Source organism: Molossus molossus, unplaced genomic scaffold, assembly GCF_014108415.1.
Source record: "Molossus molossus isolate mMolMol1 unplaced genomic scaffold, mMolMol1.p scaffold_m16_p_8, whole genome shotgun sequence".
Taxonomy (NCBI): Eukaryota; Metazoa; Chordata; class Mammalia; order Chiroptera; family Molossidae; genus Molossus; species Molossus molossus.
Window position 1 is genome coordinate 88846844 of NW_023425402.1, and position 14891 is coordinate 88861734.

At 44.1% G+C, this 14891-nt stretch overlaps 2 protein-coding genes across 2 annotated transcripts in view; both read left to right on the forward strand.

The window, feature by feature from the left end:
- PEX7 (peroxisomal biogenesis factor 7) overlaps nt 1-3404 on the forward strand; it is an 80752-nt gene extending 77348 nt beyond the window's left edge. The window contains exon 10 of the mRNA XM_036248553.1: nt 3268-3404. Within this exon, the coding sequence (XP_036104446.1) occupies nt 3268-3369 (102 nt within the window). The 3' untranslated portion in view covers nt 3370-3404. The remainder of the gene's footprint in view (nt 1-3267) is intronic.
- A 7819-nt stretch (nt 3405-11223) lies between these two features.
- Nucleotides 11224-14608, forward strand: SLC35D3 (solute carrier family 35 member D3). Its single transcript, XM_036249236.1, has 2 exons — nt 11224-11857; nt 12840-14608. The coding sequence occupies exons 1-2, from the start codon at nt 11419-11421 to the stop codon at nt 13667-13669; spliced, it is 1269 nt and encodes a 422-aa protein (XP_036105129.1). The 5' UTR covers nt 11224-11418; the 3' UTR covers nt 13670-14608.
- The last annotated feature ends 283 nt before the right edge of the window (nt 14609-14891 follow it).

The following is a 14891-nucleotide window of genomic DNA, read 5'->3' on the forward strand; positions in this document are numbered from 1 at the left end:
CTTCCTCTCTCTCCCTCCCACTCTACCTGAACAAAAAATGGAAAAATGTCCTCGGGTGAGGATAAAAAAAAAAAAAAAAAAAAAAAGTAAACATAATAGGGCAATAGACTTTCATTACTCAGCTTCAATAATAATCAACGTTCTTGTTTTATTTATTATTTTGCTCCCCACCCTTCATTCCATTATTGTTGTCATTATTGTTCTTACTATTTTTAGGTAAAATTTACATACATTAAAATGTACATATCTTAGATCTATGTTTTGACAGATACACCTGTGTAATCTACATCCCATCGCAATAGAAAACACATCTCCCTCCAAAATTCCCTTTTATCCCTTTCCAGTCTCTCCCCATCTCCACCCCACCTCCAGCTGGACACACACACACACACACACACACACACACACAGTCATTATACTTTTTTTTTTTTTTACCTTAGATTAGTTTTGCCTGTTTTAGAACTTATATAATGGACTCTCCTACGTGTTGTACTTTTTTGCTTCTGTCTTCTTGCGCTCAGCTCATTATCTGAGATTCATCCATGTTGTTGAGCTTATCAGTAGTTCCCTTCATTTTGCTCCACAGCATTCTGTTGTATGAATTTATTACAATTCATTATCCATTCTTTTGTTGAGGGACATTTTGGTTGTGTTTTGTGCCAGTCTCAGCATCTGAGTAGAAGTGCACTCACCTGGGCTCCGGTGAGCTTCCCACAGACAGCACCCCTTTCTAAACCATAGTTATCACCTGACTGAACCTTGTGGTTTTTAATTATGATTGCAATATGCCCTTTAGCAATCAGCATTAGGAAACGTGGAAGAAAAAGGAGTTTATTGCCTCTAGGATCTAGAATGAACAATGCACTTCAGTGGGTACACATATCTAGTTGTGTGTCTGGCAATGTATTTAAAGATAGCCTTTGTTGAAGCAGATGCCTCTTGGAAGTGGATGCCTTCCCAGTTAAATCTCGTCAGGCTCTTGACGTTATCAAAAGAAAAGCTTACTGTCTGGACTTACACTACAGATTGGTTCAAATTTTGTGCTAATGTGAAGAAGTTGCTATGAATTTTCTTGTATACATTGTTTCATAAACATTTTTTCATTTCTGTTGGATAAGCCCGTAGGAGTGAAATTATAAGGTCTAAGAATAGGTATATATATTTAACCTTAAAAAAAAAACCAGCCAATTTTCCAAAGTGGTTGTACCAGTAGCATATGAACACTGCTCTACATCCCTGCGCACATATGATACTGTCTGTCTTTAATTTTAGCCATTTTCATGAGTATGTAGTGGTATCTCATTGTGGTTTTTATTTGCACCCTGATGCCTAATGGTGAACATTTTTTCATGTGCTCATTGGTCATTCATGTATCTTAGTTTGTCTGTTAATAAACTCTTTTGCCCATTTCTAAAAGGGTTGTCTTTTGATTATTGAGTTACAGTTCTTCATGTAGTCTACATACAAGTTCTTCGTCAGATTTTCATTTTGTAAATATTTTCTCCCACTCTGTGGCTTGCCTGTTCGTTTTCTTAATAGTGTCTTTTGATGAGCAAAAGTTTTATTTTTGATTAAGTTATTAACATTTTTGGTTATAGCTTTCTATATCCTGTCTAAGAAATCTTTACATACTTTCAGATTGAGAATATATTCTCCTGTTTTCTTCTAAAAGCTTTTGTACCTGTAGTTTAGGATAATGGCCCATCCACCTCAAATTAATTTTTGTTATGGTGTGAAGTTGGAGTTGAGGTTCGCTTATTTTCATATAGATGTCCAATTCTAGTACCATTTGTTGAAAATACATTTTTTTTTTTGCTCTATTGAATTGCTTTGGTACATTTTTTGAAAAGCAGTTGTCCAAGTGTGGGTTTTATTTCTAAATTCTGTTTATTCCTTTGATTTACTTGTATATCCTCATATCAATATTGCTCTGTTGTGATTACATAGTAAGTCTTGCTCTGTCGTGATTACATAGTAAGTCTGGAGATAAGGTAGTATAAGTAGTACAACTTTCTTGTTATTTTCCAAGGTTCTTTTGGCTATAGTAGGTCCTCTGCATTTCTTCATAAACTTTAAAAATTACCTTCTTCATTTTTATTATAAAGCCTGCTCGGATTATGCATTATAAATTGTTTTGGGGGAGAATTCAGTTCTTAACAATATTGAACCCATGAACATGGTATATATATTTCCCCATTTATTTAGGCCTTTTAAAATTTCAGCAATGTTTTAGTTTTTAGTGTGGATATTTTGCATGTCTTTTGTTAAACGTGTTACTAAGTATTTTATTTTTGATGCTATTGTACATAGGTTTTTAAATTTTAGCCCTGGCCGGTTTGGCTCAGCGGTTAGAGCGTCGGCCTGCGGTCCAGAGAGACCCAGGTTCGGTTCCCGCTAAGGGCACGTACCTCGGTTGCAGTTTGTCCTCGGCCCTGGTTGGGTCGTGCGGTTGGCAGCCACTCGATGTGTCCCTTCACATCGATGTTTCTCTCTCTCTCTCTCTTCCTCTCTCTCCCTCCTGCTCTATCTGAACAAAAAATGAAAAAATGTCCTCGGGTGAGGATAAAAAAATAAAAAAAATAAAAAAAAATTTTGTCCTGCTAGTATATAGAAAGACAATTGATTTTATATTAATCTTGTACCCTGAGACATTATTACACTCACCAAGTTTTTAACACACAGCTCCTGAGTACCATTGACTTTCTTTCCTTCATGTTTTAATATGACTTTTTAGATCTGAATGTCCTTGTCTCTTGTGTCTGCCCCCAAAGAGGACCAGTGTGAATGCCTTGGCATTTGGGAAGTCTTTTGACTTCACAGTTGGATTCAAATAGTTCCTCCTAGGAAAATCTCTATTAGAGCATTTTTTACTTTCAGTCTTGAATGAGTCATTCTTTGAAGTCAAGAGTTGTGCTTTATCTCAGTTTCATCCCCACAATACGTAGCACAGTGCCTTTGTTCACAGTTGAGGAGTACATCTTTCCAGCATTTATCTCAGGAGGTAGAGGGAATTATGTAGCTCTGGAGTGGGGTAGGGTAGAGTAGGGGGAAATCCTTAGAGGCAACTTTAAGCAATTGGAAACAATCCCTGAAGTGTGTCTTAGAAAGAGAAAATAGACATTTTATCAAAAACATACCATGTGTCTTGCTATTTACAGATATGTTTGCTCGTGGATGACCTGCTACACTCTAAATGACTTAGGCTTTTGCTGTCAGTTTTGAATTTCTATAAATTATATTTCTTCTTCCTTCCTTCTTGTTTTCTAGGTGGCTGACTGTGCTTGGGATGAAACAATAAAGATATATGATCCTGTTTGTCTTACCGTGCCCGCCCAAGACACCCTGCTGTGGTCAGACACAAAGAGCTAAAGAACTACTTAACAGGAAATAAACTATTGATAACAAAGTCTTTATGCTTTTATATGCTATTCAGATTTAAATTTTAAAAATTTACCCTGAATCAGTTGATAAAGACTTTGGCTCACCATTTAAGCCTGACACATAAGCCATATTTCTTAACATCCTAAGGAATAATTGATGTTAATGGTATATCTTACAGTATCTGTTAAAATGTAACCTCTATGTTATAAAAAGGATGAAAAGATAAGAGTTTCATAGTTTATATAGTTAGGGATATATTTCATTTTGAATTTGTCGTTATTGATGTGAAATATAATCACTGCTGTTAATAAAAATCAAAACTGCATTTCTTGATCATTTATGACATCCCCAGCAAGACTGCTTTTTCTAATGTCATATATATGGATACAATACTGTATATAATGTAGATATATCTTTGATTTAGTAACAGGGCTCTAATATAGATTTAATATATTTAGTAGTTATTTATTGTGCAGCTACTATATGCTTGACACAGACTGAATGGGTCTCGGGGACAGTTTCCATGCTTTAAGAAAATGGGATGCTATGAGTTGCTTGACACAGACTGAATGGGTCTCGGGGACTGTTTCCATGCTTTAAGAAAATGGGATGCTATGAGTTGAGCTATTTTTTTTTTTTTTTTTTTTTTTTTGCAGTTCTGCAAATCTTTTTAGATAATAGGTCCATGGCCCTATATTTCTCTCTTCCTACTTCTCTACTATCAAATGTTAAAAAACAACAGTCACCAATAAACACTCGTTACTGGGCAAAAAGTCTTAGGTCCTACTATGGTTTCAAGCAATTACCCTGGAAACGAGCCCTAAATAATGCTATAAACCTCTTCACTACCTCCCTGTCTCCTTGAAAAATCTCTAGGTGTTGATGGCCTGTTAAAAAGTAGGATAAAAGGGGAAAATGAGTAAAACAAACAACTTTGCATAACATTTATATTTCTATATAATATTAAAATAAAATGCATTACAAATGGCAAAAATTGTCATTAAATTTTGAGAATTTTAAAAAAGCAAAATAGTAATCAGAACAAAAATAAATTACTATATATGTATATTGTCTAATTTACATATTTCTTTGTTTACTTATTCCAGAAAAAATTGAAGACAGCTTATAAAATAAAGAAAAAATGAGACCACATAAAATTAGAATGAAAGGAGCCAGGTGGAGCCAGGTGGAGCCAGGAGTAGGGCTTGAAAATGTCAGGGTTTCAGAAAGTTGCTACTGGCAGCATAAATGGGAAGCCAGGTCAAGTCCACAATTTAATACTGAAGGCCTGGACAAGAACTTGGTCCTAGTCCTGGGCTTGGCCCTAGCCAGCATCGTGCCTAGTACATAGAAGGTGCTAAATAAAGATTCATTCAATGAATGAAAGGACTCAGGGAAAGTACAGCTCTTTTTAGTGCTTAGACAAATCAATACTAATTGTTTTCGAGAAGCCCCATAAAGAGGACACTGCTTAACATGAATGTATTGTAAGGAACAAGCAGCTCAAACATCCTTAGAGCTAGCTGTCAGGATGATGAGATTCATAGAGCTGTTTCTTGTTGCTTCCCTCCACAAGAACTAATGGCATCACACCAAGTGCAGTTCAATAAAAGCAGGTTCACAGTGGGTGTTCTCCGTATCAGCAGAATTTATAATAGACCTGTAAAATACCTACCCCAGATCATAGTTATAATTAACTAAAATTACTTATTTTCCTGTTAGAATGCAAGAGATTTTATTAACATAATCTACCATGTATCTTTTGAGAAAAATATTTGTGATTCAGAAACTAAAATTTTTCTTGACATATTTTTCTCCTCTATTTGGGGGATGTTAGAGATGTTTATTATACTAACTTCATAAAATGAGTGTGGATGAACATTTGTCTAGTAGGTTCCCTAGAGATAAAGATAGATTGGAAAACTAGAAGGAAAGGGGCTGGATTCTCTCTAGGAAGAGAATGGGCAAGATTTTTGAATTCTTGGTAGTTCACAAGCTAAGCGGCCTCTGAATTTTAAGAAGACGAGTCATTCCTTCCAAGCTGGGAAAATGCATCTGTCTCCTGGCTACTGAGCTCTTAGGGTTCACCCTTCCTGTCTCCCCAGGCTCCCCTGCACCTGCAGTAACAGCACCAAGGAGTGAGTGCAGGAGAAGGGAACACGGGTCACTAAGCATCTTCTGTGATCTGGGCACTAGATGAGATACTTTCTGTATGTTATCCCTTTTAATCTTTATAATGTCCCTGTAAGGAAGCCCTCCAGGTTTTCCAGACAAGGAAGCAAAGTCTCTCAGGAGTCATAATACCCAGGAAGTGTGGAGCTGGAATTTGAAATCTGCTATAACTGCATCCAAACCCGTGGTTCTGCCACATTGCCTCCTGTTCCTCGGAATAACAGAAATCAGCCCACTGAGAAATAGTCAAGATGAGGAACTCTCTGGTGACTACATCCTGATCATTCCTGAGAGAACAGACAACATGAGTTTCCAAAGCCTAAAGAGCTAAGAAGCTGACCCTGGGTCTGGAATGACTCGCCCAAGGTCTGCCACCCACTTTGGCATTTTTAAATTTCATATCTTAGCTATGATTTGGCTCTTCCAAAAATAAACTAATTAATTTCCTACTTAACAGGACTTTTCTTGGATGAGATAATCTACTTAAATGTTTTTTACTTCCAGATATTACTGGATACTTCCAAATCTGTATCTCCAGCATTCTCCACCTGGGTCTCCCACAAGCCTTTGCACTCATGTTCTTCTAACCAAACTCATCTTGCTCAATAAACCAGCCCCTCTCTTACACATGCTTTCTTCTTTTGTTGCCATACTGTCCACTGGGGCACTCAAGCTAAAGACCTAATTGCCATCCTTGTTCCTTCCCATTTTTCCACTTCTTCACTCCAAGACATATCAGATTATGTCAGTAAGTCCTGTCCCTTTTGCCCCCTAAATACTTCTCCATTCTGTCTCTTCCCCTCCATCCAACCAGCACTGCCCCAGTTCAGGCCATCATTAGCTTTTCTTCAGAAGGTCCCAGCAGCTTCCTAAGTAATGCATCTTGTTTCTTGTTCTGTCCCCTTAGAGCCATCCTTTTCAACAGAGCTGCTGGAGATGGATCCAAATCCAATCCGATTACCCCGATTTCAGTATCAAACCTTTCTATGCTTATAGGATTGCCTACAAGAAAAAGTTCAAACTCACTAAACAGACAGCCAAGGTGCTTTGGGGCGAGCTGGCTCTCTCATCATTGCTTCTCTCCCCATTGTCACACACTCAGAGCGTCAGCAACACCAGCATGCTCACAGACTCCCTGTGTTAATGTAAGTGTTCACTTCTCTCTGCTCAAGTTAGTCCAGTGCCTGGATAGTCCTGCTCTTGGCTGAGCAAATTCTTACTCATTATTTGAAAGTCATGTGAAATGACTAAAGAAGGAGATTGACAAACATACAAAAATTAAAATAGTAAAATACACCATTAGCAAAGCTGAAGGACAGAAGACATATTGGAAGGATATATTGGTAGCATATCGAATAAATGGTTATCCAGAGTTGATAAAGAGCTCTTCAAAGTCACTAAGAAGACAAACATAAAAGTTTGTCCACTTTTATCAAGAGACATTCATAGATGTAGAAATGCAAATGTTTAATACACTTCAAAAAGATACTCAGACTTGGTCTTATAGAAGACAAAGAAATGCAAATTAAAATGAAATATCATTTTTGCCTATCAGTTTGGCAAACATAAAATATTGCTAATATCCACCCAGCCAGTGTGGCTCAGTGGATTGAGAGTCATCCCATGGACTGAGAGGTTGCGGTTTGATTGCCGGTCAGGGCACATGTGCCTGGGTTTCGAGCTCAATCCCCAGTAGGGAGTGTGCAGGAGGCAGCCAATCAATGTATCTCACATCGATGTTTCTATCTCTCCCCCTCTCTCTAAAAAAAGAGCAATAAAAACACTTTAAAAATATTGATAATATCCAATAGTGGTTAAAGTAAAAGCACTGTATTATACTTTTTTACAAGGCAATTTGATATATAAGACTTAAAATTACCTGTTGACCCAATAGTTCCTTTTTTAGGATTCCCTGCCTGTGCTGCCCTCCCCTCCCTCTCCTACACCCCACCTTACCCCCCATAATTAATTACAGAAATACTTAAGTTCAATTGTCCTTCAATTGAAGTTCAAAGATATTCACTACATCATTGCTTGGTAAAACCTAGATACCTGTCTACAGGAGAAAGGTTATACTATAGAGGAATCGTTTAAAATAATAAGGTAAACTATGAGGCCTGACATGGGAAAATACATTTCTATTGCTATGTATATTAGTTATCTATTTCTGGGTAGTAAATCACTCCAAAATTTAGCATCTTAAAACAAGAAACATTTATGCATCTTACAGTTTCTATAGGTCAGGAATCCAGTAGTGGCTTAGCCGGGTGGTTCTGGCTAAGGTTTTCTCATGACACAGCAGATAAGCTGTCACCTGGCTCTCAGACATCTGAAGCTCCACGGGGCTAAAGGATCAGCTTCCGAAGTCACTCACATGGTTGTCACCAGGTCTTAAATACTCACCATGTGGGACCCTCCGTCGGCTGAGTGTCCCTACAACATGGGATCCGGCTTCTCCCGGACTGAGTGATAGAAGAAAAAAAGAGAATTCAAGATGGAAGCCTCAGTCTTATAACCTAATCTCAGGAGTGCCAATGTCACTTGTGCTGTCTGCTGCTGGTTACACAAACCAACCCTGGTACTGTGTGTGAAGGGTTAACCAACGGTGTGATTACCAAGAAGTGGGAGATCTTTGGGGACTATCTTGGAGGCTGGTTACCACAATTTTCATTTAAAAATAGCAAATTATAGACAAATGGGTGTTATACTTATATTTTTTTAAAGGGGATTAATGTATGTATAAATATATATACAAGAAAAATTGTTTGGCTCACACCAAACTTAACATTAGCCAGCTCTGTGTGGTGAGGTTGGTATGGGTTGGGGGTGGGGAATATTGAAAATAGCATGTTAACTTATTTATAAAGTTTGTTTTCCTTTTATATACTATAATGAGCATGTGCTCTTTTTACAATTAAAATAATGAAATAAGACTGTATTTCCCTCTGCAGGAAGCCTTCTCTGATACTCCATCAAGCTTGTTTTATTGCCCTCCTCAGTGTTTTTCTGTTTCTGCCATTAGACCCCACTGTTGCATGAGCATCTTTGTGTTGCCTCACCTCCACCTGTGAACCCTGAGGACTAAGATGAGTGCTACTCTTTGAATCCTCTGCGGCTAACACTGCATAGCACAAAATACTGTGTATATTTGTTGAATGAATTCATGTAATGCCATCAGTATTTACTGAGTGGCTCCAAAGATAATCAATCTTGAATCTAGACCCTTGATACCAATAAGTCAGATAGCTTTTTGACCTTCAGATCAACATTCTTGTTTAATTATCCTTGCTAAACACAGTATTCTTATTTCTCTCATTTTTCTTTGGGAGCATATCTAGTAACTGGTGTGGGAGATGATATTAATTTTTTTAAAAAAACAAGAGCCCTAATGGAAAAAAATTAAATGCAATAAAGTAGAGAGAATGTACTCTGTTTCATGCCAATGTCGGTTTCAAATATTAAGCTAAATATTCTTGCCTAAATGAGAAGGGTAGGATAGCTGAATCAGCCCCAAATCATTTACCTAATGTTCATATCACAAATGGAAGCAATTATAATTGCTGGCAGAAATGAATCACTCCAAAACTAGATCTTTGCAGACAATGCCTTATTATATTCACTTAAGATGGCTTAAAGCAACCATCCTTTAATTGCAATGGTCCCTAGAAGCAGAGATCTGTTATTTACTTTAAAAAGTTAATTTTCAGAGAGATTTTTTATCTGAGTGTACTTTGAATATATGCTTATAACACACACACACACACACACACACACACACACACACACACTTTGAACCGTTGCTTCAGACTTAATTATTTTCTAAAGAAAGAACATCAACATTTGAAAAACAGAGCCTTGAAATAGCCAATAGTGTGTAACCTGAGCTTTTAGCAACACAATTCAAGAGCTCTCCAGGGCATCCAGAGCACCGGTTTTGGTGTGATGTTTTCCAGAGTTATTCCTGGAAAGTTGGCGGTGTGGTGGGTCATTCGCAAACATTTTGAGTGCCCGCCTGTCGGAGGCTGGGAGGTTCCCTACTGGGTGCTCAGCTTTGGGTTAGAGGTTTGTTTGAGACCGAGCTCTCGCTCACCAAACTGAGCTCCCAGCACATACAAAGCTGGCCCAGATGAAGGACATCAGTGGTGCTGCCAATCCCAGATGTAAACTTAGTTTTCTGCTTGGATAATAATCAGGGCTTCCATCTGAGCTAGAAGTGTCTTGTTCGGCACAGAGGTGGAAAGATGGAGGACAAAAAAGAACCACAGAGAAGTGGATCTTTGATGTAGGGCAATGTGGCGCAGCGTTTAGAGGTTAGGAGGTTGTGATGCTGGTGAGGCGGGCGCGCGGCATGGCTGGATAAGAGAAGTGAACGAAAGGAGGGGTGGAGGGCAGCCATCCCGAGCTCTCCCTGGCACCCGAACCCTGACCAAGTCTATCCTTCAGTAGTGCGAAAACCAAACTGTGTCTGGCTCTTAACGGTGACCTCAGCTGAGCGAACTTCGCTAGTACTGAGTACGGATCCGGGAGTCACTTTCCAGGGACCGAAATTCAGATAAAGGGGCCACAAAAGTCTTGCGCTGCAGAAAATAAGCATTTTCTTGTTCTCTTAGCCAAACGGGAAGTAAACAGTTCACAAGTCCTGCAGGGCACAGAGGTTCCCTGCCCCGGAAGGTAGGAGTTAGGGGTTGTCCTGCTCATCAAAGGGGCTCACCAGGTTCCCAGGATCCGGAGAAAACTACACCTAGTCTCAGCTCGGTCTGGGTCCCAGTTCCTGCCCCCGCCATGCCCTCTCTACCCCCTCCCCCAACTCCCCAGCGGGGCCAGGGGCTCCCAGCCCACCCCCGAAGCACCGGCGCCCAGGCGTTCCCTGGAGCCAGTAGAGGCCACTCGCTCCAGACACCTAGTTTCTGCTCTCGCTCATCTCACATCTTTGCCTCACTTGGAACACGTGCCCCTGCTCCCGCCCCAGGCTCCACAGACGGGCAAGGAAGGGTACTGCGCCCCCGGAAGCTCCCCCAGAGCCGCGCGAGTAATTCCAGGTCCCTCCCTGGAAGGCGCGACAACAGGGTGAGCGGTGCGCCGAAGCGGCGTCCTGGGCCGTGGTTTCCCCCAGTGTTGGGGGGTCAGCACCCAAATCTAGAGCACTGAACTCCGCAGCCCGCTGGCACCGACTTTGTTCCCTCCCTGGTCGCCAGCAGGGACCGTCGGTGGAAAACCCACTGCAGCACTGAGGGAAGGAGGCTGGGGCGCTGTCACTTGTTGCGGCTAATAAATAGTGTTGGACCCTGGGGCGCTGTTGTTTCTAAAATTTTGAGCTGTGCCTGGGATCCCCCAACCTGAGTTCCTTGACTAGGACCCGGGACGAAGGGGCCCGGAGCAGCTGGCATTGCAGGAGAGGGGGCCGCGCCCCGAGTCCGCTCGGGTGGGCGCTGGGTGCTGGAGGCGCGCGGGTCCGGTCCGGTCCGGCTTGCGGCAGCCGCCCAGTGTCCAGCCACTTGGTCCTCCTTGATGGTGAAACCACGCGGGACACAACCCATCGCAGCTCGTCACCTGCTTACAAATTGCTGTCGCTAGGATTCCCGCCACTCCTCTCAGTCCAGCCCCCACCCCCACCCCTGCCACTTTTCGGAGTCCCCCGCCCCCGTCACTGCCGAGCTGCGGGGCAGTCGGACTCCAAGCCGCCGAGCTGCGAGGACGCCTGGCTGGAGCTGCCCTCTGCAGCTGAGCCGGCGCCCCCTGCCCTTCGCCCACGGCGCTGGGCTGGCACCCCCGCCGCCCTCGCTCCGCTCCTCCCGGCTCTCCTCCCTGTTCTCCTCCCGCAGGTCCCGGAGCTCCTCCACCGCCGGGTGCGGCGGAACCGGCGCGATGCGGCAGCTGTGCCGGGGCCGCCTGCTTGGCATCTCGGTGGCCATCGCGCACGGGGTCTTCTCGGGCTCCCTCAACATCCTACTCAAGTTCCTCATCAGCCGCTACCAGTTCTCCTTCCTGACCCTGGTGCAGTGCCTGACCAGCTCCGCGGCGGCGCTGAGCCTGGAGCTGCTGCGGCGCCTCGGGCTCATCGCCGTGCCCCCCTTCGGCCTGAGCCTGGCGCGCTCCTTCGCGGGGGTCGCAGTGCTCTCCACGCTGCAGTCCAGCCTCACGCTCTGGTCCCTGCGCGGCCTCAGCCTGCCCATGTATGTGGTCTTCAAGCGCTGCCTGCCCCTGGTCACCATGCTCATCGGCGTCCTGGTGCTCAAGAACGGCGCGCCCTCGCCGGGGGTGCTCACTGCCGTGCTCATCACCACCTGCGGCGCTGCTCTAGCAGGTGAGCGGGACCCGCGCCGACCCCCAGCCCACCCCGGCCCACGGGCAGAGACCGCAGGGCTGACTAGTGCAACGTCCTCACTTCCAGCTGGGGAGACCGAGACAGGCGGGCGGAAGCTTTGAATGTGGTTGCTCAGCTCGGAACGCGACTTCTGAGACCCAGTGGAGCCTTCCCCGTGCTCCAACCTCCCCTTTCAGAACCCCCGTCTTGGTTTTGCCCCCCCCTGCCCCTGCCTCACCCCGCATCCTCCTTCCTGCCACCCCTGTCCCCCTTCACCCCTTCCTTCCTCGGGGATGGGTGGGAGAGCCGCCGGAGCCCGGGAGCTGGAATCCCCAGACCAAGCCGGAAGGAGGGGGCCGTGAACTTCCTTGGGTCACGCGGGGCTGGAGTGGGGGTTGGGGGCGATGGGAGCGAAGCTTGAGCCACTCAGGCTAGTGTGAGGTCTCTGGCACCTCGCGAGGGTGGGCGGCTGCGGGCGCGAGGCAGCACGAGCTGGATTGAGACCCACGTGGGTTTGGCCGACTGAGTGAGATGGGAGCTGGCGGGGGTGAGAAAGTTTTTGGGGTGAGGGGGTCGATCTTTACCCCGCGCCCGGCCTGCCAGGGTTAGAAGCTACTAGCTGGGGATCCCTTTCCCTTCTGGCACCCCACGGAGGGGGCAAGGACACCAAGCACCTGGTAACCTCCGTGCCAGCTTTGAGAGCCACTGCGTCTTCTCCCAGAGCATCGTCTGCGCTCTCCCGGCCTCTGTCTCGGACAGAGAGAGACATAGTGCCCCGGGGACGTGGCAGGGAAGGCGCCTCTCCTCGTGACTCTCAGTGGGCACTGACTGACCATTTTATACCCGTGGGCAGAGCAAGGGCAGGAACCCCGTCTACTTTCCAGCCCGACGCGCATCCCTAGTGGATAGCCACCCGCGCCAACCTGCTGTCTTTTCTTTTTCCTTCCTGTCCGGGCTGTGCTGTCCTTCTCGTGCGCCTCAGGAGCCGGCGACCTAACCGGCGACCCCATGGGCTACGTAACAGGAGTGCTGGCCGTGCTGGTGCACGCCGCCTACCTGGTGCTCATCCAGAAGGCGAGCTCGGACACGGAGCACGGGCCGCTCACCGCGCAGTATGTCATCGCGGTCTCCGCCACCCCGCTGCTGGTCGTTCTCTCCTTCGCCAGCACCGACTCTATCCACGCCTGGGCCTTCCCCGGCTGGAAGGACCCAACGATGGTCTGCATCTTCGTGGCCTGCGTTCTGATCGGCTGCGCTATGAACTTCACCACGCTGCACTGCACCTACATCAACTCGGCGGTGACCACCAGCTTCGTGGGCGTGGTGAAGAGCATCGCCACCATCACGGTGGGAATGGTGGCCTTCAGCGACGTGGAGCCCACCTCTCTATTCATTGCCGGTGTCGTGGTGAACACCCTGGGTTCCATCATTTACTGTGTGGCCAAATTCTTGGAGACCAGAAAACAAAGCAACTACGAGGACCTGGAGTCGCAGCCCCAGGGAGAGGAGGCGCAGCCAGGTGGAGACCAGCTGCCATTTGTCATAGAGGAGCTGCCGGAGGAGGGTGGAAATGGCCAGCCAGAAGGTGGGAAGGCAGCAGGTGGCTCCGCTCAGCAAAGGGGGCAAGAGGCGAGGGGCAGCCCCAGAGGAGTCCCGCTGGCGGCTAGTAGCAGGCAGATTTCAGACAGCCCTGAAGAAGCGAGCAAGAGGTCATTAAAGGATGCTTACCTGGTAGTGTGGAGGTTAGTCAGGGGAACCAGGTATATGAAAAAGGATCATTTGATAGAAAATGAGGAGCTACCCAGTCCTTGAAAAGGAAACGCATGTATGTATATATGTACATATATACTTATTTTATATGTTAGAGATAACATATTTTAATGAGGGGCCACCCAATTTTATTCTTTGAGAAGTGGGGCAGGGAAGCAAAGAAAGAATCTGAATCAGAATGACAGCAACAAAATCAGGTGTGAATTATTTAGCATCAGTTTATCTGAGGCATCACAAAGACAAAAGAATGTCCAGGTGCTTAACAAAATAAGACAGCAGTTTCAGCTGCAGACTCCTGGCACATTTTTTTTGACATTATAACCATAACCAAATATCTGCATGTACCGAGTCCCTCAACCGCCCCCTCCAAAGATGGAGTATAGAAATGATGGCAGCATGTAATAAGCTCAAAGATTACATCCAGGTGCACATTTTTGATGATAGAACTAGTTTTTTTATGGCCAGATGGGCAAAGAGTATATTATTGAAAAGATAATATAAATACACCGAATTGATGTTTACTGTTTATAGTCATCTGAAATATCATGTTTACTCTATTTTTTCTTCACTTGTTTTTAAAAAATAAGTGCTCTACTATTCTATTATATATTGATAAGAAATGTCAAAGCTATTTTGAAAATGTGAGTTCTTAGCTTTAATTATGAAGTTGAACTTTGGCTTTTAGTAATTACTATAAAAATATTTTAAAAGTTGTTTTGGTTCACTGCTTTATAATATTTATTAATGAATGCCATGACCTTTTTAAAAACCAGTTTTACTGTGTCCAATATACTTTCAAGCAAATGCAATAGCTGAAATAGAATTCAGTATTAAGAAGCCCAAACAGAAGGGAAGCCTTTGTTAAGCTAGTCCTTGAAATGGCATTGCACACCCCAAACCATGTTACAAAAAGAGCAACTGCTATATTCACTTGATAGTTTTTCTATCTTAAATTTGTCAAAATAAAGTATGAGTCTATCTGCTAAAAGACATATTGTTAGAAACTTGTTTGAGACACATTTATGTTCTATTGTTTCGGTGTAGTTTGTGTTTGTCTTCAGTGTGTAGTGTCTAGTATCTAGTTCCCCTTGGGAACTTCCAAAATTAACATGGTGGTTTAGTTTAATACAACAGAAACACTCTCATTTTCCAGTCAAGGAAACTGTTATGAAGTAAAATAAAATACTGCCTCAAGCTGCAGGATGAAAGCCACCCACAGCTGACTTCAGTTCCTTTGGAGTTTGAGACGGAACATAGAGTCTCC

Bases quoted from the DNA above. Each gene is read 5' to 3' on its own strand.
- SLC35D3 (XM_036249236.1), top strand. From the start codon at position 11,419: ATGCGGCAGCTGTGCCGGGGCCGCCTGCTTGGCATCTCGGTGGCCATC. The intron at 11,858-12,839 runs GTGAGCGGGACC...CGTGCGCCTCAG, and splicing joins CTGCGGCGCTGCTCTAGCAG to GAGCCGGCGACCTAACCGGC.